We start from the raw sequence: 27,838 nt of genomic DNA, 5'->3' as shown, positions 1-27,838 counted from the left end.
GCTGGGCTGTTCGGTTGCGAGCATGGAGTTCAACTGGCACGGCAGTCGACTCAAAGCATCCGCTACCACATTGGCCTTGCCGGGGTGGTAGTGAATCTCCATGTCGTAATCCTTGATCAGTTCGATCCATCGGCGTTGTCTCATGTTCAACTCTTTCTGGGTGAATATGTATTTGAGGCTTTTGTGGTCGGAGTAGATCTCGCATCGATTACCCATGAGGTAATGACGCCAAACTTTCAGGGCTAAGACCACGGCTGCAAGCTCGAGGTCGTGGGTTGGGTAGTTCTGTTCATGTTGCTTGAGTTGTCTTGAAAGGTAGGACACAACCTTGCCTTCTTGCATAAGCACGCATCCAAGTCCAGTCTTGGAGGCGTTGCAATATACATCAAAGGGCTTTGCGATATCTGGCATGATCAGGATTGGGGCTGTTGTCAACCTACTCTTGAGCTGTTGAAAGCTCTCTTCGCATTTGTCGGTCCACTCAAACTTTCTGTCCTTTTTCAGCAGTTGGGTCATTGGTCGAGCGATGCTCGAAAAACCCTCTACAAATCTACGGTAGTATCCGGCTAATCCAAGAAAAGCGCGGACCTCGGTTTGTGTGGTTGGGGCTTGCCATTCCATAACAGTTTTGATTTTGGCGGGATCTACGTCAATTCCTCCTGCAGACAAGATATGTCCCAGGAATCCAACTTCTTCCAGCCAAAACTCACACTTGCTAAACTTGGCATACAACTTGTGCTGTCTAAGGGTTTCTAGAACAATCTCCAAATGCTGTTCATGTTCCTCTTCCGACTTGGAGTAGACGAGGATGTCGTCGATGAACACAACGACAAACTTGTCCAAAAAGTTCATGAAGATCTTATTTATGAGATTCATGAAATAAGCGGGGGCATTGGTCAGTCCAAACGACATGACGTTGTACTCATACAACCCATATCTGGTGGTAAAGGCAGTTTTTGGAATGTCGGTGGCTCGGATCTTCAGTTGGTGGTATCCAGTTCTAAGATCTATCTTGGAGAAAACTCGGGATCCGGTGAGTTGGTCGAACAAGTCTTCTATCTTGGGTAAGGGGTATTTGTTTTTGATGGTGACATCGTTAAACTTACGATAGTCCGTGCATAAACGATTTGCACCATCCTTCTTGTCGACAAACAAGACGGGGGATCTCCAGGGGGATGCACTTGGTCTAATCAAACCTTTGGCTAACATGTCATCAATTTGTTTCTTCAGTTCCACCAGCTCCGTGGCGTTCATGCTGTAAGCTCTCTGGGCTATGGGTCCAGTTCCGGGGATTAACTCGATGATAAACTCGATATCCCGATCCGGGGGCATACCGGGTAGATCATCCGGAAACACATCAGGGTAGCGACAGACGACCCTGATTTGATCCAGAGTTGGCTTGGATACACTTTGGTTGCAGGTGAAATTTCTGGGTAGTTTTTCAGAGACGTGCTCAACTACAATACCGGTGCTGCTAGTCATGGTTATGGCTTTCTTGGCACAGTCTATCAACCATTGTGCTTGGACATCCAGTCCATTCCTAGGACAACTTTCAAACCTTTGGTTCCAAGTATGATTAGATTTGCAAAGAAATCTACATCATGGATTTTGATTGGTACATTTTTGCAAAATTTTCTGGCTTTGGTGGTTGATCCGGGGATTTGAACTATCATAACATGCTTCAAACTGAGGGGTTGAATTTTACTTGTTGATGCAAAGTCTTCGGTGACAAAGGAATGAGATGCTCCAGAATCAAACAACACTCTAGCAGGGATGTGGTTGACAGAAAACATACCCAGCACAACATCTGGTGCTTCCTGGGCTTCTTCGGCGTTCATGTGGTAGAGGCGGCCGTTGCGGTTGTTGGGGTTGTTGGGGGCGAACTTCTTGCCGGTGGAGACACGGCGTTGTTGCTGAGCAGGTGCAGCGGTGTTGCCGGCGAGCTTGGCAAGACGCTTGGGACACTCGTTGGAGTAGTGCCCCACTACACCACACTCATAACAAGTGATAGTGGTCTTGTCCTGCTTGTTCGCAACGGGAACGGCATTGCTTCCGGTTCTGGGAGTGGTGTTGGTGTTGGTGTTGTTGTTGTTAGGGGCTCGGGGTGGAGCGCGGTTGTAGTTGTTGTTGTTGTAGTTGTTGTTGTAGCCTCCTGGCTTGGAGTTTCCTCCACTCCGGTTCTGATAACCGGGGCGAGAGTTCTGCATCTGGGGTTTGTTGTTTCTCGGAGTGAATCCCCCGCTTGAGCTAGAGCGAAACTTTTGGGGGTGGCTTGATCCACTTTGATTCGCCATGCGGCGCTTGCGGTTTTCATTGGCTTGGTTTAACTTGCCCTCCATCTGGATGGCGGAGTCAACAAGGGCTTCGAGGTCGGCGAAGGGGATGTTGACGAGGACAGTCTGCATCTCATCATGCTGTCCGTTCAGGAATCTCTCCTTCCTCTTCTCAACGGTGTCGGTCTCATCAGGGGCATACCTTGACAAGGTGAGAAACTTGTCGCGGTATTCAACCACCGTCATGCGACCTTGTTTCAGCTCACGGAATTCATCCCTCATCTTCTTGATAAGACCCAGGGGTACATGGTACTTGCTGAACTTGAGTTTGAAATCCTCCCAAGTCATGAATTGACCCCCGTTCATGGCACGGGTGCTTGTCCACCAAGCGCGGGCTGGTCCAGCGAGATAGTGAGTGGCGAACAGGACTTTCTCGTTGGCTTCTACTCCGGCTACCTCAAGATTGTTCTCCATAGTCTGGAGCCAATCGTCGACGTCGAGGGGCTCCTCGGTCTTGCTAAACACCGGAGGGTTGGTGTTTTGGAAGTTCTTGAGCTTGGATCCGGGGTGGTCATGATTTCCATGGCCTTGGTTGGCGATGTTCTGCAAGGCGATGAGGTTGGCTTGGCGTTCGGCTCTTTCGGTTTCCCGGTCTGCAAGCATGGTTTGCAGAAGTTGCAGCATCGCGTCGTTGGTGCGATTCGGAGGGGCCATCTGAAGATGTAGAAGATTATGAGATAAGAGGGAACATTCTATGGTTCATTTTGGTTAAGTTTGAAAAACATTTGAAAACTTGTAATATTTTCATGACAAACATAACATTCATTCATTCATGCAACACATAGTACAAACTACACACATACTCCAATGGTTTTAAGAACCATTCTCATGCTACGATACAAAGGACGGGATACAACTCACACCTACTATAAGTGAACTAGTGCATCTACTCCTCATCATCGACATCGATCGGGACGTAGTCGTCAGGTCCTGCCTCCAGGAACTCGTAGTCCTCCTCCTCGGTGTTCTCGTCCTCCTCAAAGTCGTTGTCATCGCTCAGAAAGGCGTCTCCTCCCTGAATGTCGATGCCTCCATCGTCATCCTCCAGCTGACGAATCTGATCCTCCTGGGCCTTGACAGTGGCCTCAAGTGACGCGATCCGGGCGCGAAGGCGACGAATCGTAGCGTCCTTCTTGGCACGCTGCTGGCAAAGGCTCCTGCGGTCGTTGTTGAGTAGCTTGATCGCCTCACCCTGCTCGGTGATGTGAGCATGGGTCTGGTTCGCGTAAGCGCGAGTGGCGTCGAGGTCCCTCTGAGTCTGGTAGAGCATGAAGTCCAGGTGCTCAGCATGGTGCCTCAACTCCGGGTGCGGCTGCAGCTCCATGGGCACTCCCGCGGCATCACGCCTCACAAGGTGGGCGTAGCGAGAGGCGAGGATGCTCACCACGTTCTATCCACAGAGGCGCGCAAGTGCCTCCTGTAGACCACGTGCGAGTCCGTCGAGCCAGTTGCTCTCGCGGAAGGAGAAGAGGATCCTCTCCGAAGTGGGAGGCTCCATCTTGCCCCTCAAGTCAGCAGTGATCACCCACTGCAACTCTCCTCCGGGCGTGTCGTCCAGCTGAACCCCGTGAAACTCGGGGTGTGGGCGTCCAAGGAAGTCAGAGAGGGCGTTGAGGTCGTGCTCGAAGATCAAGCTTCCTCCGTTCCCAAGCTGGTAAAACTTGGTGTTGATGGCTTCATTCAGCGCCATCTGAAAGAGAATTGGATGAGTAAGTTAGAGAGTGCAAAGTGTGGCAAAGTTTTAAGTTGATTTAAATAAGATAGACATGATTCATCAAATTTTGACAAAGTCTCAAAGACAAGAGTGTAGTAAATTTTCACAAATAGTTTCTTTCATTTGATTTCAAAGTTAAATTTTTCAGAACGCCCATTCTAACTAAGGTCTTCTAAGGTCAAACAATGGCTCTGATACCAACTTGTCAACACCCGGATTTTTAAGTCCGAATGCCTATTATGTCATACATCGCAATCCCAGGAATATTGTTGTTGCGAGGGATAATAGTTAAGTATCACAGTCATCATTCATTACAAACCATAAGTCTTACAAATTGGAATCACATGATCCATATTACATGAATAGTTGATCTATTGATCAATGAACAAACACAAGTTCATAGTTCAACATAGCGGAAGCGTAAGATACAAGGACTCTCTAGTCCACAGGCCAACGCTTGACGTCGGAAGGCGCTTAGTTGTCGTAGGCGTCCTGCTGGTCATCTCCTTGGTCATCTTCATACTCTGGCCATTTGAATAGCCAGGGACAAAGCCGTGAGTACATTGAGTACTCGCAAACTAATACTAATGTAAGTGCTAGACATTCTAGTATGGTTTGCTAAGCTCTAGTTTTATTTGCATAAAGCTAGTTTTAGTTCACAAAGTTTGAGAAAAAGCTTATTCAAGTGCTAACTAACTCAAGTGGGAACATTAGTGTCATTCCCACCATTCAAGTGGTGATTTCAATTCAATTCACCACAAGTCATTTCACCATCATCCTTTTCAACATCATTTTCAAAGATATGACATCGGAAACTGTATGGCCTTTCCAACCGTCCGTAACCGTGGACGCGGCTATTCGAATAGGTTTACACTCTGCAGAGGTTGCACACTTGTGCCACAACATTTGATTTCATCCGTCGGGATTTCCCCGAATCATCGTAACACAGTACGCGGATCATCAACCATAACCTTTCACTTACGAATCCTAGTATGAGCACCTCTCCCCATGAGCTTGGCCTCCCAGTGAAGACAGACAGTCAGCCTGGGAACTGCACAGGGCTTGGGCCGGACATTCTCCTCATTTCACATCATATCATATCATTTCCTTTGTTGTAGAGGTAGCTTTCGGCATAACCCCGATGACGCTTGTTTAGAGGGAACCCATACTAAGACGCATAAACTTCCAGTTAAGCCCTACCCATAATCAGGTATTGTGGGGGTACTTAAGAATTGGAAAGGTATCGCATTCAAACCAACATCATTGTTTATCAAAAATCACCATCTTCTCTTGGTCACATTCACCTTCAAAATCATTCAATGGAATGCATCTGCATTCCAAGGTTTCAAAAATCCTTCCAATTCACATTGTTCCCATCTAGAGTAATCAAGTTTTAATTCATTAGCACTAGCTCTAATTCATGAGGGGTGCTAACTTGCTTTGCTTGGAGAAGACTAACTCACTACTCTAGAAATCAACTTGTACTTTGACCAAAGTTAACTATAAAAGTAACTCATTTAGAAAACAAGTAAAAACTTGTAAAGTAAAAACTTGGGATGGGTTCAAATAAGAAAAGGTAAGAAACATGGTGCCTTGCCCCAAGGGGCTTTGCACTTTGCAAGAATATTAGCTTGCATTGGTAGTAGCTTGCCTTGGTAGTTCTCAAACTGTTCCTCCTCCTCCTCTTGGTAGCAACCTTCTTCTTCGGCGTACTCTCCGGTGCTACCGTCTAAATTTAAATACGAGTATAATTACTCACTAATTCAATGGCTATTCCATACATCACATAGAACACACAAACTACTCTATGCACACAAGTAAATAAACTAGGGTGCATGGGTTGTGGGGTTTAAATAGGATTCACTTCTTTGTATTCCATATGTAAATGATAGTTTCCATAGGGTTCTTGAGAAATAATTTCCTCTTATTGAACTCTTCTTAAGATTTAATTTCTCCAACAATCATGCATGAACTCATATTGACCTAAGTCAAATGTTCATCATCATCATCATTTGGGAAAATGATTTAAAGGAGGTGGGTCACCTCATACCATTTAAATAACACTACCTTTGATTTAAATCTCAAGTAATTCATATAAGAGAGTTTGGGACCAGGGGTCCAAACATCCCATGAATCCATGTGAGACAAGTTTAAATGAAGTGTAAGACTTCACACAATTTAACTTTAATAGTTTTGGACAATATCAACTAGTTAAACTAGTCAAAATATCCATTCATTAAACCATGGCATGATCATGCAAAGTGACCACACCATTTTATTGCATAAACAATTAGTGTAAGTCAAATGTGAGCTATTAGAGTTGGAATTAACTTAATATCTATTTTGGTTGATTTTTAAGAATTATTTGAATAGGGAAAAGTCCCTGTCTTGTTATTTTTATCACATTTATTCTACAAAGAATCTGACCATGGGGCCAGTGGCATGTTGTAGAGAATTTCAGTGGCTTTCTAACAACATAAAATTCACTAAATTTGGTTTAGCCAATTTGAAAATATTGAATTTCAAGGTTTGAGCAGTATTGAAATTCATTTGAATTAATTAAACCTAATTTGAATTAAAAAGGCCGGCGGGAAACTAACTGGGCCGAAACGGTTTGAAAAAGGAAGAAACGGCCCAGCAACGCATCCAGTGCGCGCGGGCCTGCTGACAGGGTGGGGGCCACCCGTCAGTCTCTCTTACAACCCGAAACGGTATGAATCCGTGTGGGGCGTAGGATTAGAATCAGATCGGACGGCGCTGGTGCGTCGTCTTCTCCGGCGAGAGGCAGAGAGGTTGGCGGCGAGGGTAGGGGGTCGGAGAGCTCACCGCGGCTCCAGCTAGGGTTGGCAGTGTGCGCGGTGAAGGTGTGGACGACGGCGAGTCGACTGGTACCGGCGGCAACTCCTGGATCGGCTTCAATCGGCGGCGAGCTTCCGCGGCGTCCGTCGGCAGTGAGGTGGCGATTGGGTGGCTACGGCGGCGAATGTTGATGGTGGAGTGGCTCAGGCGGTCGAGTGAGAAGAGGGGAGTGTGCGGGTGTGCTCAATTCGACGAACGGAGCTCTCCTTTTATAGGCGAGCGAGTGACCGTGAGGGCTGCGGCGAGGTCGACATGCTCGCGGCGATTCCGGCGAGCGGTTGGGCTAGGCGAGGGTGCGGTCGGGTTCTCCTCTTCCAGGCGAAGCTAGGGGTGGTGTTGGCTTGGTCGGGCGACTCCTGGATTGGTCGCATTTCTTCCACGACGGCTGCGGCGCGTACGGGAACAAGTCATCGTCTCCGGCGCCGGTGGTCACGGGTTGGGGCTGGGCGCGTGTCTGGCGCGGCTGAGGTGTCACGGCGGTGTGCTTGGTGAAGAAAGGGGGTCCAGGGCGTGCGCGAGGTGGCTGCGCGGCGCGTGGCCAGTGCGCGTCCATGGCGCGCATGGTCGCGACGCGAGCGGCATCCAGGGCAGGTTTGGGCGCGCGTCGTCCGGGCATTGTCGAGCTCCTCCTCGACCAGGGCGGTGCTAAGCGGCACTAGGGAGGTGCGGTGGCGATCAATGGCACGGTGGCCAGGGCAGAGAGAGAAGGGAGAGAGGTGGAGGTGGTCGGGCTCGGGACATGGCCGGCATGGCCATGCCCTAGTTGCTCTCCTCCTCTCCTTAGCCTTACTATACACCAATTAGGGTTTAAGGGGACCAGGGAACCAAATGGGGTAGGTTAGGGTAGATGGGGTTGAGTAGATTCACTATTTGCAAATAGTGCAAATAGTGCCATATTTGGAAAATTGCAACTTTGTCCAAATTTGAATTAATTCAAAAGGTGAAAGTTTTTGAAATGTGAGTGTGGGTATTAGTTGTGAATGACTAGAGGTGATTTGAGGTGGTGGTGGAAAAAGTAGAATTCAAGAATTGCAAAAATTGACAAGTGTGAGATTGTTCCACTTGTTAAAATGTTGCAACTTTGGATGAGCATAGCTATTGATCAAAGATGAATTTGGCAGGGTGATCTTCATCAAAGTTGTTCACCTTGATGTTGACTTTGAAATGGTGCAAAGAGTTAGCAAGAATTGGTTTGGGAAAATTGAATTGCCGGGGCTCAAAGTGGTGATCAGACTATAAATTTCAGTTTTGACCAATATCATATGTGAGTGGGAATTGTGTTTGAAATCCATTTGAATTGTGAAACTTTGGTTCCAAAAGTTGTAATAAGTGTTTAATAACATTATTCAACTAATGGTGAAGACCAAATAGGTCTAGGGTCAAAATTTATAAAAATGCCATAGGGCATATGTGAGGGTTTTTAGGGTTTTGCATTTTATGGATTTTCATCCCCTTTGTTTTATTTGGTTGGTGATCTTCACATGATCACACTAGGGTTTTAGAGTATAGCAAATACAAGTAAAAGCAATCATCATGGCATATCACTCAAATGCACAAGTCCTATGCATGGTACTATATGCAAATAGAAAAGTTTTTGTTGGTTTGAAACTTTGCTTTCTGGAATTCTCTAACTTTCTTTTTATTGAAATTTGGGGTGTTACAATTTCCAATAACCTTTCTTCTTCAAACTCTGAAAGCTTAGAACTAATAATAACATGATATATTTTCTTATCATCAATATGAGCATATTTAAGATTATCAGGCAATGGTTTTAAATCAAAGACAGGATCTTCCTTTGGTGGCGGTGTTGTACCCAGATCTTCCACCGGTAAATCATGCTTAAGAATAGGTTGACGAAGGAAAATTTCATCAAGCTCATCTCTTTCTTCCCTAAAAACTTCACTCTCACTATTCTCCAAATGTTGCTGCAAAGGATTATTAGGAGCAAGAACAATAGATGCACACTGTTCAACTTTAAAATCATTATTAGGCAAATCAGCTTTATAAGGAGTTTTGGTAAATTTAGAGAAGTTAAACTCATAAGATTCACCAGCAAATTTAGTCAAAATTTTCTCTTTCTTGCAATCTATAATAGCTCCACAAGTATTTAGAAAAGGTCTACCAAAAATGATAGGACAATATTTACTAGCAGCAGAACCAAGTACCAAAAAGTCAGCAGGATATTTAATCTTACCACATAGAACTTCCACATCTCGAACAATACCAATTGGAGAAATAGTTTCTCTATTAGCCAGCCGAATAACAACATCAATATCTTCAAGTTCACAAGAACCAATTTCATGCATAATCTCCGTGTAAAGCTCATAAGGAATAGCACTAATACTTGCACCAATATCACATAATCCATAATAACAATGATCACCAATTCTAACAGATAGCATAGGAACACTAGCTTGCTTGGACTTATTAGGATGTGAAACAATATTAGAAGCATCTTCACAGAAAATAATATGACCATCCTCCACATTTTCAGTCACAAGATCTTTAACTATTGCAACAGCAGGTTCAACTTTTATTTGTTCTTCAGGTTCTATAGGTTTCTTTTCACTTTTATGAACCGCACTATTTATAACAGAGTACTCTTTCATTTTAGCAGGGAAAGGAGTTTTTTCAATATAAGCTTCAGGAATAACATGATCAACAGTTTCAACTACAACACATTTATTAATAGATGGATCAATTTTATCTTTATACGGTTCATGATACTTATCAAAATTCTTCTTAGGCAATTCATAATGAGAGGCAAAAGCTTTATAAAGATTTGCAGCAACTTGAGAATCAAGACCATAAGTAGCACTCATATTACGAAATTTATCAGTATCCATAAAAGCTTCAATTTCAAATCTTAAATTCCAAGTTTGGAATTCATTTCAAAATTTCCAAAATTTAAACTTGTATTGTTTATTTCCTTTCTTATTTTATTTTGGTTGAGAAATATTTTTAATGCATTATTCCAAATTTTCTTGATTTTTTGAGTTACTCATAATTTATTTGAAAATTTTAAAGTAGAAGATTTGAATTTAAACTTGAATTGGTTTAAAACCTAATGGAAAAGACTAAAATACCCCCCTTGGGCCCATTGGTCAACCCATTAGGGTTGAACCAGACCGGTTTGGTCTGAACCGACCGAGTCGGCCCACTTACTCTCTCTCTCTCACTTGACCTAACCCTAACCCTAAGCTCTGGCGATTCCCGTGGCGATGGCGTCGCCGCCATGCTCCGTCTCTCTCCGGCCATGGTGGAGCTCACCGTAGGTCACACTCAAAGCGGAACTCGATGGAGCGTTGATCTGTCCGCGTCAATTTGAAGTTCCCCGCCTCTTCTAATCGTGCGCAAGATCTACCGTGTCTAGGGTTTGCGGGTTCGGCGTAGATCTCCGACGATCTGGCCTCCCCAGACGTACTGGTGATGCTCGCCGCCCTCACTAGTGGTGGTGCATGGCTGGCACCGGCCTGGCCGCGGTTTGGCGCCGTTGTGGCTGGCCTGTGCCACCGTGCCGCCATGGATGCCGCCATGAACTCTACCAGGTACACACGGTTATCCCCCTCTTCTCTCCTTTCTACTCCATCTACTCTGAGCTCTAGCTACTGGTCGATCTATGGCTTGTGTTGCTGCTGCCTAATGACCTGTAATCCTGTGCTGGTTCTTCTCCTAAGCTACTGCTACTATGCTAATTACTTGTTTAGGCTAACTTGATTGTTGTGCTAGCCTTGCTCTACTTGCTGATGCTTCTGTGCTTGATCGAATGTTTATTGGTTGCATTTCTGTTAGCAATGGCTAACTATCTGATGCTTGTGGTGACTGTGGTGCTATCCTATGGTTTGTATTTGATCCAGATGCTCCATTTGGATCATTCTATGCTAGTGGCTAGGTTACTGGCTCCTTGCTTAGATGATCTTGATGCTTGTCCTAAGCTACTGCAATTATCTTAGCTTGTTATAGCTGCTTACCATGTACTGGTGAGTTGTTGTTAACTCTCATAGCGCATTGATCATGAATCAATGGCTAGGATGCCTTTGGGTATCCTACTAGTTGCCTTACTGTGTTTCTATTGCTTACTGAGCAATGAATTACTTTGAATTCATGCACTGGTCACTTGTATATATATGAACTACTTATGCAGTATTGAATATATGCATTGATTTGTGTTGTATAATATCTCCAAGAAGAATTTGAGAGATAATAATAGTCTGAACCCTTCCTGGGTAAAGATGACTTATGATTTATTGATGCTGGATGGCTTGTGATTGATGTGACCACAGTAGCACTTGCTACTGCTTAGGTTGCTCTCACTGTTGGATCAAGAATTGTTGGCTAAATTCAATGATATCATGCACAGTAGAGTATCATATATATATATGCATGAATGCCACTGTGACTTGTTTTGTGAAGAAAATAACTATATGCTGATGGTTTAATTGGATAGGATAGCTAGGTGGTCTCTATAGCTCCTAGTGACTATGTACTAATCTATTGGTTTGCTATTTGTACATCTATAATCTTCTATTTGCACAAGAATAGCCTCTGGATAGTATATTGCTCTAGTTGCTCTCTTTTTGCCAGCACCTCTTGGTCAATATCAAGTGATGTTAACCCTCTCATGAGCATCTTCTCATGAATATGTTGTGCGAGCATGCTTAAAGATGGATTGGATCCTCTGGATCCACTCCAGGTACAAGTTATACCTTGCTCCAGCTCCTAGATGGTCATTTTTGGTTGCTGCTGAGCTTTACTGGATGGATTTGATTGCCTTGTCCTTCTCCTCCTAGCTCCCGGTGATTCTTTCTTATGTTACCATGGTCACTGCTTGGTTTGGTTTTGGTTGGTTTGGAGAAACTGAATGGTTTTTGTGGTTTGGATGTGTTCTTGATGAAGAACATCTATGAACAGCTATGAACAGCTGCTGCTGCTACTTTGTTTCTTGCTGAATGTGGTATGGTCGATGTGTGTGTGGCTTCTCCAGCTGGATCTACCTATTTGTAGCAGTATCTACTGCTGCCTATGCTTGACACACAAGCATGTGCATTTTTGGTGACCAAGCCAGGGTGTGTGGCTGTTGAGCATGCATAGCTCCTTGTGAGCTATGTGTGTGTGTGTTTGGGTTGAAACTTGAGCCCATCATTGGCTCCACCATGGTCTGGTTGATGCTTATCTCCCTTTGGCATTGTTTTGGAAACTGATCAGTGGCATTGCCACTTGTTTTATCAATTTTTGGTTTGTTTCTTTGATGTATGCAGGGTTTAAGACTTCAAATATTGCAAGGACAAGATGATCCAATACTTGTAGTTTAGGATTTTAGTTATAGATCAAGATTGTAATCTTCTTTTACTTCTTTTATTATATTTCCAATTCTTGTATATAAAAGATATTGTGAAGACAATGTATGTGTGTGATATGATCAATAAAGCTCAAGGTTTTCCTTAAGAGCTCTTTATTATTATTTGAAATTCATTTGTGAATTATTTTGTATAAGTGTGATATGAATTTGAATTATGTATTGTAAATTCATTTGAATATTGTTCACTTATATTATTCTTTGTTTGAAATTCAAATTTGAAATGCCAACTCAAATTCTCCTCCGAAACCTTAACTTTTAAAAGAGGTCATATCGAAGTTTATAGCACTCTCATTACTCTAACCCTAATAGCAACGAGAGAGAAACCTCGATCACTCTTAGGTTTTATGCAATTAAGCGCGGAAATTTTCCCGTTTTGCGATGCAATGCACAACTCATTTCTAAATCTACCCCTCGTTTGTCCTAAGTTCTAGGATGTTACAAAACGGTTCAAACTGGATGGCCCAACGCGTCTCTTTGGGTCGCCGCATTGAAGATGGCCTAAGGGAGAGTACTTTAGTCGTTGTTCATTCATTGTCGGCGATGGTACCGCTTCTAGATTTCAGTAGGATGTCTAGTTGGGAGATACGCTATAACATAGTAGTACACTGCAAGGATGCTATGGTTGCTACTGTTTTAAATTCAATACACTTGAATCTTAGCTTGAGACGTTCCTTTTCTAGTGATAAATGGAAAACATTGTTGCTTCTAGCTCAAAAACTAATGGATTGTAATCTGTCTACGAACCAGATTTGTTTCGTTGGCATTGTCCACCGTATGATTTTTTCACAATGAAATCAAAGTATATAGCCATGGTTATTGAAATATTATTACCTCGGTTTTAGAAAGCTAAGTTTCACTTTTTTAGAAAAAAAAAACATTTGGTAGCTGAAAGTTCCATTTAAGATTAAGACTTCAGATCGATACCTTAGTAGAGGAGTTATTTTAACAAAGGATATTTTGGAAAAGCGTAATTAGAATGCCAATCAAAAGTGTGTATTCTGCAATTGAGTTGAAACTAGCACAAAACCCATGCGTTGCAACGGTGTCGCATAAAATTAAATTATCTCATTTCATAAGTTTTCATGCGTCGATCAAATCGAAATACCATGTAGCTTTTGATTGTCCATTTTTATATCATGTAATAGTGAAAATCACGTAATATCAATTTGAAACATATAATAGTGTGCTCCCTGAGTCGACCAAATTCAAATAGTGGGTATCCCTTAATTTTGTACGTCATTTTTTAGTTCTATGGCAAACTGACAACACACAAACATTCTGTAATTTTCACTATAATTTTGAAAAGGGGAAGTCCTAGGCTTTGCATCAATCGATACGGGCTATTAAAGCATTATTAAAAGCCTTACAAAATAAAAATAAAAGTGCTAAGTCATCAAAACATTACAGCTCATGGATCTGCAATAGCACCTGAATCGATCAAGTCCCTGTGAGCAATGAGAAAGAAAAAAACCAAAGAAACCACGCTTGATCAACTTCACTTATTTTTTGCTCTGCTGCGGTCGCGCTCAAGCCCGCAGGGAATCATCCATCTTGGGTCCTCTTAGTTTTTTCCATGGGCGACCGCTGGCTCTCTCCTCTCTCTTATTGATTCCGCCCCTGTTTCTTCTACAGATCTCTTCCTCTCCTCTCCTCCCCTCCAGGAATCAGTTCGGCGTCCGGCAACGCAAGGCACCTTCGCACAATTTCGATCTTTCTGCACCTCCTTCGTGGTGTCTTTTATTTTCCATGTCTCACCGTCCTCACCCCATGGGGATAATTTCTTTCTAATCAAATCTGAGACGGCTTGTTGATTTCTGAGAAGTCGAAGTATATAAACTGGCCGAACTCGTCTTAATGAAACGAGGTGGGACTATCAAGTACTGGAAAATATGCAGGCGTGTGTAACTACTATAGCGAGGGGCTTGCAGCTCATTGATACACACCAGGCCCACCAACACAGCTACCTGGCCTAGCGCTAGCGCAACCTGGGGCGGACGACAAAGCCCAGTGCGAGCGATCAGTTCATTGTAAAAGCCCAGCGCGTGGCGAGCAGGAAGGAGCGGGAGAACAACGAACAGGAGGAAGCCAACGACGAAGGCCCATCAACATAGAATGACAAAGGCGTCGGCTTGACGGAACACACAAGCGACGGGCAAAGGAAGCCAAAGCGGCCGACCTTGGTTTCTTTTTTTTCGTACGTCTGAACCGTTTTATTACTGTGCGGTGGCAATCTTTCAAATTAAGTTTGAAAAACAGGGGTAAGTAAAAAACGGACGAAAATTTTGGGGAGAAACCTTACTTCCTTTATTAGTAGGTATAGATTTCATCATATTTTTTTTATCATGTTCTTTTGCCTGATTGAGAGAGCTTTTTTTTGAAACTCTCTGATTGAGAGAGCTTAGTAAGCCAGATAAGGCACATATCCTAGTGGAAATTAGTGCCTTAGTCTATTTAGAGTTACCGGAATGTTTTTGTCGTTACCGGTGTCAAATCTTTTAACTACTTATAGGTTATCCACAAAATTGACTTCTGACGTGCATGCCCCGCCAGCTCGGTTGATCGTTTTCAGTCGACCACCGGAAGCTTCCACCTATCCAGCCAACAAGAAGCCATCGTCACTCTGCACCTGCAGCTAGGTATCCACGCTGCCGCGACGAGACACAGCTTCGAGTCACAAGTTGATTGATCATGGGAAAAATACCGTGGGTCGGACATGCTGTTTGGCACGACTGGATAGGACATGGACACCCGTTTCGTCTCCGTCAAGCCCCGAGCGTCGCTTTCGGTAGTTACTGTGATTTGATATCTCGTTGAATGTCGGACTCCAATAATGCTGGCCGCGCCTCCTTTCAGGCTTCGACAGCTTGGGCAACTTGTGGCACCAGTTCTGTGGTCCGACTCACCGGCCAGCCGTTTAATTAGGCATGACAGCACCCGGTAACTAAAACCTTTAGACTAGTCACAATAGTAAGTATCATATACTAGTATTATGCACATGATACTAGTTTATGATACTATATTCACAATGCATAGTATCATAATATAGTTTCATAGTATCATCATATTTAATGTTTTGTAAAATCTCAATGCAAATTTGTGTACATGATGTGTTTAACAATAAGTTTTTTAGTTTTACGTGCCATGATACGGTATCATATTATGATACAACTCCCATCTCTCACCTCATTAATTGGTGCGCCACATCATATTTTTGCGAACATGGCATGCATGATACTACTTATGATACTCCCACTGGGGCTAGTCTTAGAGCGCTACAGGTGATTTTGGGTATCCGGATAGCTCATCCGGATATTTACTTGCAGAGTACAGTACAACGTTTGTCCAATGTCACTCCGTCATACCGAAGATAAATTGATGACGTGGCACTGTAGTTAAAAGAAAAAAAACAGTAGCGGTACATTAGTTCAAATACAGTTCTTGCACATAGATCAAAGCAAAAAAAAAAATTATTCAATCAATCCCATACAAGTATGAACCTAAAATCATTAGATACAACACTTAAAAACAATGCATTGCGATTGTCATCTCTTAAAATATACCATTGCCTATAATGACGTGATAAGAAAATTATTCAATCAATCCTTACGAAAAAATATACACTTAACAAACTATTCAATCAATCCCATACAAGTATGAACCTAAAATCAGTCCTTTTCCTTTCTTTATACGACGGCAGTGACATACACATAATCCTTCCGAAAAAATCCTATGTTTTTCCTTTAACACAACGATAAACATGTAATACACATCCATGTGCCTCCACTTCCTGTAAAATTTGACATGTCATGATATTCTATTCCTAGATTTTCCTTGTCATGTGTTCTGGAAATCGTTCAAACCAAACAATCTCTATAGAAAGAATCAGCCCCATTGTGTCCTTCAATCCCTTTTTTTTTTGCACCAACCGTACTACCTTGACCTTCTAGGTCGAAACTGTTAGTTCACGATTCCATCTTTATGCTATCGCCTCTTGCCTTTCATGAACTTTGAGACGCCCTATTTAAAATTCTACTAAAGAGCTTAGGATATTTCGCGGTGGCTAGGTAGGACGACACAACATGAAATTGTATTTAAAAGTTTTTTCATAGAGAATCGCCTTGCAATCTCATACTGCATATTATTAAACATTATTATTTCACGGGAAACATTCCAAGTCAAAAAAGGTGGACACGGGGGCCTACTGTGTTAAAGTTCATATGAGATCTAAACATGACGTTTCGAGTGGGTCTTGTCTTAGATACAAAAAGATACAAAAACCTGAGTTTCTACCGAAGTTAGTGCGTATCTGAATCAGAGCCACTTCTTATATTGGTGGGAGAATACTTCAATATCATACGACAGACAGAGGGAAGATAGTGCGTATTATTTATTCTAGTTATTTTCCCTTTGAGTTTAATAAAATTATTGAAAGACCTGACCTAAATGAAATAGTTCTCTCTTGAAGAAAACACAAGGCTAATCGCTAGGAGAAGCGGCAATTCCTATGGTTACCGCGCGCCGCACACCCCCGCGCGCGCGGTATGGGCCGGCCTGGTCGGCCCATTTCACGTTTATTTCTGTTTTCTGTCTCTGTTTCTTTTTCTTTTCTTTTCTTTTCTTTTTCTTTTCTGTTTCTTTTTTTTGTTTTTGTTTCTTTTCTGTTTATTTTTTTTTTGTTAAATTTTAAAAAGTTCAAATCTAAAATTTGTTCAAATTTAAAAAATGTTCAAATCTGAAATCGTTCAAATTCGAAAAATGTTCAAATCGGAAAATCGTTCAAATTTTAAATTTGTTCATATTCAAAAAATTGTTCAAACATAAAAATCGTTCAAAATAAAAAATCGTTCAAATTTAAAAATCGTTCAAACTTAAAAATCTTTCAAACTTGAAAATCGTTCAAACTTAAAAATCTTTCAAATTTGAGAATTGTTCTAATTTTTTAAAAATTATATTTTAAAAATATTCTTTTTTAAAAAAATTCATGTTTGTGAAAAATAGAAATTTTTCCGAAAAAAAACCCGGATTATGGAAAATAAAAAAGAAACAGCAGAAAAAAAACGAAACGAGAATTACCTTTTAGTGGGCCGCGGCCCAGCTAGCCACTGCAGCCACACACGGGCAGCGAAATGAAACAGCCTGTCGGGGGATAGTGGGCCGGGCCCAACAACGGCCGGGGTTGTGCGGCTCCACGCTTGGCACCGACCAGGTCGGTGTAAAGCAGCCCCCGAAGAGGCAATTCCTATACACCGACCAGGTCGGTGGTTACATGTACCGCACACCCACGTGCGGTATGGGCCGGCCTGGTCGGCCCATTTCACGTTTATTTCTGTTTTCTGTCTCTGTTTCTTTTTCTTTTCTTTTTTTCTGTTTCTTTTGTTTTTGTTTTTGTTTCTTTTCTGTTTATTTTTTTTTGTTAAATTTTAAAAAGTTCAAATCTAAAATTTGTTCAAATTTAAAAAATGTTCAAATCTGAAATCGTTCAAATTCGAAAAATGTTCAAATCGGAAAATCGTTCAAATTTTAAATTTGTTCATATTCAAAAAATTGTTCAAACATAAAAATCGTTCAAAATAAAAAATCGTTCAAATTTAAAAATCGTTCAAACTTAAAAATCTTTCAAACTTGAAAATCGTTCAAACTTAAAAATCTTTCAAATTTGAGAATTGTTCTAATTTTTAAAAAATTATATTTTAAAAATATTCTTTTTAAAAAAAATTCATGTTTGTGAAAAATAGAAATTTTTCCGAAAAAAACCCGGATTATGGAAAATAAAAAAGAAACAGCAGAAAAAAAACGAAACGAGAATTACCTTTTAGTGGGCCGCGGCCCAGCTAGCCACTGCAGCCACACACGGGCAAATAAATGAAACTGTCGGGGGATAGTGGGCCGGGCCCAACAACGGCCGGGGTTGTGCGGCTCCACGCTTGGCACCGACCAGGTCGGTGTAAAGCAGCCCCCGAAGAGGCAATTCCTATACACCGACCAGGTCGGTGGTTACCGCGCGCCGCACACCCCCGCGCGCGCGGTATGGGCCGGCCTGGTCGGCCCATTTCACGTTTATTTCTGTTTTCTGTCTCTGTTTCTTTTTCTTTTCTTTTCTTTTCTTTTTTTCTGTTTCTTTTGTTTTTGTTTTTGTTTCTTTTCTGTTTATTTTTTTTTGTTAAATTTTAAAAAGTTCAAATCTAAAATTTGTTCAAATTTAAAAAATGTTCAAATCTGAAATCGTTCAAATTCGAAAAATGTTCAAATCGGAAAATCGTTCAAATTTTAAATTTGTTCATATTCAAAAAATTGTTCAAACATAAAAATCGTTCAAAATAAAAAATCGTTCAAATTTAAAAATCGTTCAAACTTAAAAATCTTTCAAACTTGAAAATCGTTCAAACTTAAAAATCTTTCAAATTTGAGAATTGTTCTAATTTTTAAAAAATTATATTTTAAAAATATTCTTTTTTAAAAAAATTCATGTTTGTGAAAAATAGAAATTTTTCCGAAAAAAACCCGGATTATGGAAAATAAAAAAGAAACAGCAGAAAAAAAACGAAACGAGAATTACCTTTTAGTGGGCCGCGGCCCAGCTAGCCACTGCAGCCACACACGGGCAGCGAAATGAAACAGCCTGTCGGGGGATAGTGGGCCGGGCCCAACAACGGCCGGGGTTGTGCGGCTCCACGCTTGGCACCGACCAGGTCGGTGTAAAGCAGCCCCCAGGAGAAGCCCGAGGAAGCAAAACGGGAGGTGGAGACCTGAGTTGGGCTAGATGGAGCCGTGACGCTTCAATTCAGCCATGGTCCGCTTTATAGGAAGCGAATAATTGGGCCAAGTGGTATGCACAGGTTTGGCTATGTATGCGGAACGCGCAGGAAGCTTTTTTTTTTTTTTTTTTTGAGAAAATACGGCACTTTATTAATCATAACAAATCATTACACAGAGTTTTCCGGATACATTCCGAAGCAGAAAGTCTAAAATTACAAGAGACAAAACGCTCAGCTGAGCGAGCTAAAACGTGTGCCGCTTCATTACATTGTCGTAGAGCATGCATAAAAGAAACCTCTGCAAAACAAGCACAGATGTGTTTGATATCCTGAACCACCACGCCCACCATGCTCCGATCCAGCTCCAAAGATTGCAGACGTTGAATCAAAGACAAGCAGTCCGAGACAACAATAATCTTGTCAAAACCTTCCTCAACAGCAAGGGAAACCGCGCGGCGACAAGCCAACGCCTCTGCAATTTCTGGCGCCGTAACCTCATTGTGTAGCTCGCTGCATGCAGTCAAGCAATCACCTCTGTGGTTCCGAATTACGACGCCTATTCCCATCTGATGAGAGGAAGAGAAAAGGGCTGCATCAACATTAACACAAACCGTACCTTCTGGCGGCGGAGACCAACGGAACGCGCAGGAAGCTGATATAGGCTGAAGTAGACAAATGAACGTGATCTGCTTATATTAGTAAAATGAAGAAATACATTATACACCAAATGTTTTTATTCATATTTTTCTCATTTTCTACAGATTTCACCTAATCTATTCTAAAATCTGGCTGAGGATAAAATTTCATTGATTGTATGCTCTATGATGATTCTAGACTCTATAAAAGCAGAACTCAACAATCCTATCTTCAGGAGAACTTCGCAAAAATAGGTGACAGATGAACGTGATTTGTGTGCCATTTGAAATATATCAAAACCTTCTACTGTTCTGGCTACCTATGCTCATGTGTATTATTTGAACATTTTCAAAAAACGATTTTCAAAAACAATTTTAAATATGTCAACACGATTTTAAAATTTGAACATTTTTCATTTTTTTTTTGAAAAATGAACATTTTTCGAATGAACGTCGTTTATCCGAAAATTTTCAAAAACCGGCAAAAACCACAAAGAACATGAAGAAACTAGAGAAGAACAAACTGACAGAAAATGGTCTTAGCTGCGCGAGAAAGAAAAAACCGTTATGGGCCGGCACATAACAAGGATAAGGGTTGTGCGGCACCAGGTCGGTGTATATGGGTCTTTGAGATATAGATTAAATGAGCCGTGGCCCATATCCACATCGACAAGAGTCTTACTACTTTCGACAATAAAGCAGGCCATGGCCCATGGGCCTTTTCTCGGAAACTAAGTTTTTTTTTACGTGCAAAAAACAAGTATTAATCAAGTTTCTAGGCAGACGCATCACAAAGGGATGCTGTTGTTAATGGGATCAAATATTATACTCCTAGAGCTAAGCTGTAACTAAGTGCTTCGATCAGGTTCATCAAATACGTAGTCATACTACTAAGATCGGTCTAGAACTCTAGATAGCTGACCTTCCGTGCACGCCGTCCTCCTCGTATTAAATCGTCCATCTGTCCTGCCCGCTGCCATTTAGTTACGTACAGCGAACGGTCAAGAGATTCAAAGATGGATTACTTGTCTTGTCTGCACCATCTTACTGCATGTAAGGGTTCCTTAGGCTGCAATAAGAAAACAATGTGATCAAATGTGGGCTCAACAGTACATTTTGTGTTTTCGATCGGCAGAGAAATAATTAATGACAAAGTCGTTGCTAGCTAGAAAGGCATGGTGCAAAATCAAAACCCGGCTTTGGCCTTGGCCTTTGAGTGCGTGTGTGTGTGATGGCTGAATGGGAGAACGGACCAACGGAGTACTTGCAGCTAGGGTCTACGCAGTCTAAGAAGTTGGCGGCAACCACTGCGAAGGCGGATGGAGTTTGGAGTATACGTGCGCTTCACAACGGGGGGAAAGATCCGATCACGCCAGCCAACCAGCAGGGACCGACCAAACGAGTGTCGCCGTCGAATACGCCCTCAGCTACAGGTAATTGTTCAATCTTCAATGCCTGGGAGACCCCGGCCGATACACACGTGTTAAATCCATCATCAGCACGTCTCCCGTTGGACATGGCAGCTGCTATCTGTCGTTAAACTCTTCTTCTTTCAGTCATATTCGATCCATTTCTGTCACCTTGTCCAGATCGATGCTGCTTGACCGTTAGATCTGCTGAGATGTTTCTGAAACAAAAAAAAGTAAGACAGCAAATTTGGGGATGAGCTACAAGTTAGATCGTCTTCTGCAATCCTATCAAACTGGAAACATCCTAACAAATTGGAGCTCTGGTTGGTTATAGCGATGGATATCCAGAGTAACTAATTGACTCGGGCTAAACTTCCGAGATGCACGCATGAGCACGCGGTAGCATCCATCCTCCAACACTCAGAGATCCTTATCTGTTTCAACTCTATATCGCGTTGCAACATACTACACGCTAAAGCAAGTCTACAAGATAGGCCAATTAGACTCCTTGTTTAGCACTTCAAGTTGAGCTTACACCTTCTTCTTACTTGTAAATCTGACACATGTGTGCACGCCTCGCCCACACAACATGATTGTGCTGGTTAAGTCAACACACAAATCATATAAACTAATTGCGTTTTAATCCCATATGTTGTTGATTCAGTAAAGAAACGGAATGAACACGCCGAGAAGTAATAGCCAGGAAAAACAGGAATCACAAGCTAAGGGTTGCGGGTCGGGGAACCCGCATCCAACTGGATGACACGATTAAATTGTGGCAGCGACTAATAGCTGAATACCTCCTTTCCATACATATAGCCATAAAGGGAGGAGCATTTTATTCTTCTCTGTATCCCCCCCTGTCGCTCTTCTCTTCTCTTTTGCAACTCCTCTCCATTCTCTCATCATATCAAGCAAGGTAGGTAAGATATTCTCATGCTTCTACATATGTTTCTTGTTGTCTTTCTTTCTTCCTTTTTTTTTTTTTTGCTCGCTTTGTTTTCTAGCGATACTTGCTCCTTTTCACCTGGTTAGATTGTTCCTGTTTCATGTTACTGAGTAACCGTGCTCTTTTCCGTCATTGAGACAAGTTCCAGCCCATGTTGCAAAACAATTGTCTACATCAATAGGAAACAAATGGGAGCATGTTTCAGAACAACCATGGATGCTCCACTTTTTCTCTATTAGTCCAAAGCACATGGACCAGTATTACTTGCTGCTAGGATGGGGATTGATGCTCTTATGTTTTACTATTTCAGACACAAACTTAAACTGCATTACTTTGCTTTTAGTGTCTGTATTTAAGCTTGAACTGTATCTAAGATCTGGGACAACATCAATTGACCATGTCAATGATACATCAGATCATTGCAATTTGCATTTAGCTTTCAGGAATATGCTGCTAGTTGTCTGCTTATATCCTGTTCCCTTTTTTCACCAACTGTTGTAGAGGAGGAACAAACAAGATGTTTTTTCAGAGGAAGAATTCAAAGAAAGTGAAGGAAGCCGATGGATCATCACCGAAGAAGGAGAAAAGTAGCCGTGGGAAGAACGACTTCTTCGATCGCACCAAGGGAGGACTTGGTGCCCTTGCAGGAAGCCTAAAGTCAGCAAAGAATGGTTAGGCATTCCATCCATTTTCAGCCAAAAAATATGTTCACAAGAATGTTTGTCCAGCTTCAGATAAACATGACCCTATGCCCTACGGACCTTTTTCCTGATAGGAAGTAACTGATAGCAACAGCCCCCATGGAAATGTTTCTCCCCTGATAGGAAGTAACGGATAGCAACAGCATATAAGAGTTTTGATCAGCACAAACAAATGAAACTGGAATTGCTAATAGGCCCTTTGCCACGCTAATCTGCTTTATATGTTCCACTTTATCAGATATCCCCCAAAAGGGACAACGTTAGCCATTTGTTTTGATTAGATATTATATTTCATAAACATAAATAAAATACTTGTTCTAAAAGTGGCTTTGTATTTTATTAGATCAGCACAAGGAAACTTTTGCTTCCCACAAGAATCCGAAACACCTATACTTAATCAAGGTAGAAGGTTTCAGAGTTGAAATGATGTTATTTTAGTAATTTCCATATTATCTTTCACAATTCTACGTGCCCTGCATAACTTTTCCATGTTAGCTTTCCTAAGTCCTAGTAGACAGCTGGCAATGATGTAATCTTAATAATTTTTCTCCACCCTGACCTTTGGAGCTCATTGACACTTTGACAGACGTGGAAGAGAGGTTGGAAAAGGCTCAAGATGATGCGAAGACAGGCATTGAAACAATCTTACAGAGGGGCTCAGTCGTTCTTGAAAAAACGGAAGAGGATATTAGAGGTCATTCCGAAGTCAGCCGTTCAAATGAACTAGGTAAATCATATTCAATTCAAAGTCAACTAAAATGAAAATATTTACGTTCAGTTGATTCTGTGTGACCATTTCACAGATAGAAATATATAAGATCGAATAGTGCAGTTCCACATTCATCTTTGAATTAGGTCAAAGAGGTTACAAACTGCAATCAACATTTAGGTGATACAAAGAACTGGAGTAGCACTATTCCGCTGTAAGCTGATAGTACATGGTTGGGTTCCCTTCAGCCTCAGCACTCGTAACAAAATTACATAGTCACTTTTAGAACTTTGGTCCAGAACTTCAGCTAATTAGATCTTCTGTAGTTTGTTGTAGTTTTATAATTTTTTTTTCTCTAACTATTTTCTAAAAATCTATAAAAATATACAGCAGAGTCCTACTGATACCTAAAAAAAACATCATAGTGTGCATAGTACGTTGACCAACGGGGAATGATCCCTCCCTGCGGATGGACGCTAGGATGATGACCCGGTTTAAAGTCCGCCCCTCCTTGCGAAATTACAGCGAGATTGGGATTCGAACGCGGGTGGGTTGGCTGCGCACTCGCTAGCCTTGCCACCGAGCTAGGACTCAATTCCCATAGTGTGCGCATAGTACAATGGGGAAATTTGACCTTTGTTCGTGTTACAAGGAAAGGGTGGGTGTAGCTAGTCTATGTAATATTAGATAATTTTCCTTATTAGGTAAGATATCCTTTTCTGATACCCTTTTTGAAGGAAATCCACAAGTCATGTAATCAATAAAGGGGGGGGGGGGGGGGGGGGAGTGATATAACAGGTACTCATTGCAGAAGTTAATTCCACTCATATTCCTAGAGTAGGTTGATTCAGATCATGATAATGGATCATCACCATATTTGAAAGGAGATATGACACATTATGTGTACCATTTTCTTATGATGCAATTATTTGTTTGAACTTGTACAAGAATAGACCAAACTGAAATTTGACAACTTGTACTGAAACTTGGAAATTTCTCGAAGTATTAATATAATTTTTCTGCCCGTTCTCAGAAAAAAGGAAGGTATGTGATTTAGGTGTGAGTGCACATCATTTCAAACTGGGTCCAACACATATTGCTTGATGAGTCGGCTGCCCACTTACTTTTCAAGTGTCATTTCTCAATTCGTGTGGGGTCCAAATTAAAGTCTTGGCTTGGTCTTGAGGACATTGATCCGCCAAGTTGGCATGGTATCCATTCCGTCAAGAGTTGGTGGATTAAGGTCATTCACAAGAGAGGTCAATCAAGAAAGGCATTGGCCTCGCTTGCAATGCTTGTCTCTTAGGAGATTTGGAAGGAAAGAAACGCCCTGGTTTTCCGAAACCAATCTGCTACCGTCAATATGCTTGTTTCGAAAATAAAAGAGGAGGCGGCTATGTGGTGCCTTGCCGGCGCCAAAGCCTTAAGTAATGTAATGCCGCAAGAGTAGCTCTCTAGTATTTGTTGTCTTGGCTATTTTGGCCAAGATGGGTTTATAAGACTTCTAAAACCTTCTCCTTAATTAATAAAAATGGCAAATATTTTGCCTTGTTTCAAAAAAAAAAAAAACTGATCCTAATGATCACATTGGAGATTACTACTTGGATGGCTCAACAAATCAACCATCAAACTGTTGTTCAGATTTGAGCATTTCATAGTTACAACTTGCATGAGCTGCATGTTTTTCTGTGGTGGTTTGTATTTAGCTTTACTTCCAAGGAAACCCACCTTTATGCACAATGATTGTGGAGGACGTCTGGGCATGTGTGATTTAGAATGTACCTGATGCTATTTTCCAGCTTGTTTTTCTCCATAAAGGGCCATTCATGATCCCAAATCGCAAAGTAAAATACAGCTAGCTTCACTGCATCCCATATTCAGAAGATCATCGTGAGCAGCGTACAGGAATTGTCGGACGTTTTTCTATCTTATTCTGACGAAGAGGCAGTTACAGCTCAGGCATCATGTTCTTGTGTCCTTCTAGCTGGCCTCCATGTGCCAGATGGTTAGTTGACATTGACACATGCATATTGTACAGAACATCCTTAATTTAACGCAATTAGTCCAGCAAGGAATACTCCTAAATAACACAGAATCCAACTGTTATGTCGTATATTCTTCTTTGCATCGATACCGCAGATCAAGTAAACAAAATAAAAATATATTACCAAATCTTGATCTATATTCCATTTGAGCCAGTTGGAATAAGGACAGTTTGTACGACCCAAAAACTCTGCATCGTGCCAACAGTAATGCAGAATCATCTTCCACCAACCACAATGACTGTTCGCAATTTGCCAGTGTGTATTATATCTAGCTGTCACCCTCCTGCACTACCCTACCACGTACAGCAGCTGTATATATATAGTGCACCTGAACATCAGACTGGATTCTCTTAACCTAGACATCACAGATCCAAAGCCAGCAAAGACCTAGAATTCGTCAGCCTCTCATACAAATTATTAGCCTGTGCCTTTAGGTTTCCTTCTGCTTAGTTTTCCCCATTTATTGCAGCCTTCGCTTGCCCCCAAATCTCGACGTTTCAGCTGGTAAGCGTCTCTTGTTCCTCTGCAGTTCGATTCAGCCTATGTTACGGATAAGATGGGACAACTTTTGTTTTTGCAAACTTCTGTCTCTGGATCTCTTCGTTCTTTGCTTTGTGTGCATGATTGGCAACCTCTTGCTTATTCTTGCAAAGGAATTTCGTCCTTTCCTTTCAAGGTTGATCAGATTTTTCCTACTTAGAAAAGTTGTGGAATTAGATTCTTGATCACTATAACTTTTTGTTAATTATATTTTTCGTTTGTTTTGCTGCCATATGTTTCTATGATTGTATTCCTTATGGTGTTTACTACCGATGTCTGAATTCTGGTCCAGTCACTGCCAAATTAGATTCTTGTTTATTTTTTTCCTTACGTTCCAGATACATCCATACCCAAAAGTTGAGAGATTATAAGAGATTATATTGAAATGAGGCAAATGATTTGTCTTCTTTATTAATATAGAAGAAAGTTTAGAAACAGCAAATGCCTAGGACGTTTTACGGGAACCTACTCTCCCGAAATTACATTGCCTAAAAATTTAGCACCGGTTAAGATCCAAGCTCTTGCCTTGTATTTGATCTTCTTGATGACGAAGCCGGGGAGGAGTGGTGGTGGAAAACTCTAAAGTTGTGTTCCTTCCAAATCTCCCAAGAGACAAGCATGATCATAGCTTTTCCCTGTTTGAAGAGCAATTGTCCACCAGTCATCAACACAAGTTGAGAGATTAGATTCATCAAAGTTGGCAACTTTTTCTTTAAGTGATTTTTCGCAAAAAAAGGTCCATATGCGAAAATACATTGTCCAGTTTCTTGATGGCATGAGTAGTTTTCTCGCATAGTAGTTTTCATACCTCTAAATTGAACTGCCAACTATAGGCTCTGACGTATTTTTTGTCAGTTTCTGAAGGTCAAGGAAGTGAAGAACAAGGAAAGGAGGACATGGAAGCTTTCAATTCGATGATTGACAAGGTGAAAACTAACCCAGATGTGATGGAAAAGGTCCACTCGGTCCTTGACAAGGTGAAGAACCACCCAGAAGTGATGGAAAAAGTTGCTGATGTTCTACATCTGGGCAAACATGGTAAAAGCTTTTGATCTAGCCTATCAATTCCCCAATTAGGAAAAACAGTATACTCACAATTTATCAACAAACAAGGAAGAATTGATCTGTCCACTCTCTTAACCTGTTCATGATCGTACATTTTTTACAATTCGCATCAATCTTCGATGCATACAGAATCCAAAGAGAAAGAACCCGAAGCTGAAGCTGAGAAAAAGGCCGAAGAAGGCGAGACCTCTGTCGACAAAACCGAAGACTCAAACATCCTAGAGCAGGCCGTGGAAGAAATTCAGGCTGTTATCGCAGCTGCGCATCCACATGAAACAGCCAGAGATGAAACTGAAGTTCCTGTCGAGACTGCTGCTGAAACTGAAACTGAAACTACAGCAGAAGGAGAGAAGCCTGAGGAAGCAAAACGGGAAGTGGAGAAAGACAACCCGAAGAACCGAATTGATTTCGTCGGGTTCTTCGCCATGCTCTTTGAGAGGTTCTGCTCCCCAGCTGATAAGAAGAAAGACTAGGTGTGGCAGGTCAGCCATCCTGCGTTCTTTAAAACTGAAATGGTCTGGACGGGGGCTGTGGATGGTGTACAGTTTGCAAGTTATTTGTTCACTTCAAAGTTATTTGATTTTGAGTTTGTCCTCAATGGTGATGGATGCAAAGAAGTGTTCTACTTTGTGTAATTCTTGGCACACGTTGATTGATCCTATTTATGTGAATCAAAGGAATGATTAAATTTATTTTAAAGGCTTCATTTGTATCTAGAAGTGTATTTACCCATTGTTAATACCGTATGAGGTTAATGAAGGATAC

The 27,838-nt window shown here is 41.7% G+C and overlaps 1 protein-coding gene across 3 annotated transcripts; it reads left to right on the top strand.

Moving 5' to 3' along the window:
* Positions 1–21,837: 21,837 nt before the first annotated feature.
* LOC127342692 (uncharacterized) lies at positions 21,838–27,765 on the top strand. Of its 3 annotated transcripts, none has more exons than XM_051368689.2 (5): positions 21,838–21,983; positions 22,515–22,684; positions 23,301–23,441; positions 26,864–27,046; positions 27,203–27,765. In XM_051368689.2, the coding sequence occupies exons 2-5, from the start codon at positions 22,531–22,533 to the stop codon at positions 27,544–27,546; spliced, it is 822 nt and encodes a 273-aa protein (XP_051224649.1). In that variant the 5' UTR covers positions 21,838–21,983; positions 22,515–22,530; the 3' UTR covers positions 27,547–27,765. The 3 variants fall into 3 exon arrangements, with proteins under 3 accessions (XP_051224649.1, XP_051224648.1, XP_051224650.1); XM_051368688.2 differs by having other exon boundaries at positions 21,859–21,987; XM_051368690.2 differs by lacking the exons at positions 21,838–21,983; positions 22,515–22,684; positions 23,301–23,441 and adding an exon at positions 25,801–25,972.
* The last annotated feature ends 73 nt before the right edge of the window (positions 27,766–27,838 follow it).

Source organism: Lolium perenne, chromosome 3, assembly GCF_019359855.2.
Source record: "Lolium perenne isolate Kyuss_39 chromosome 3, Kyuss_2.0, whole genome shotgun sequence".
Lineage (NCBI taxonomy): Eukaryota > Viridiplantae > Streptophyta > Magnoliopsida > Poales > Poaceae > Lolium > Lolium perenne.
This window is presented reverse-complemented; position numbering and strand designations above follow the sequence as displayed.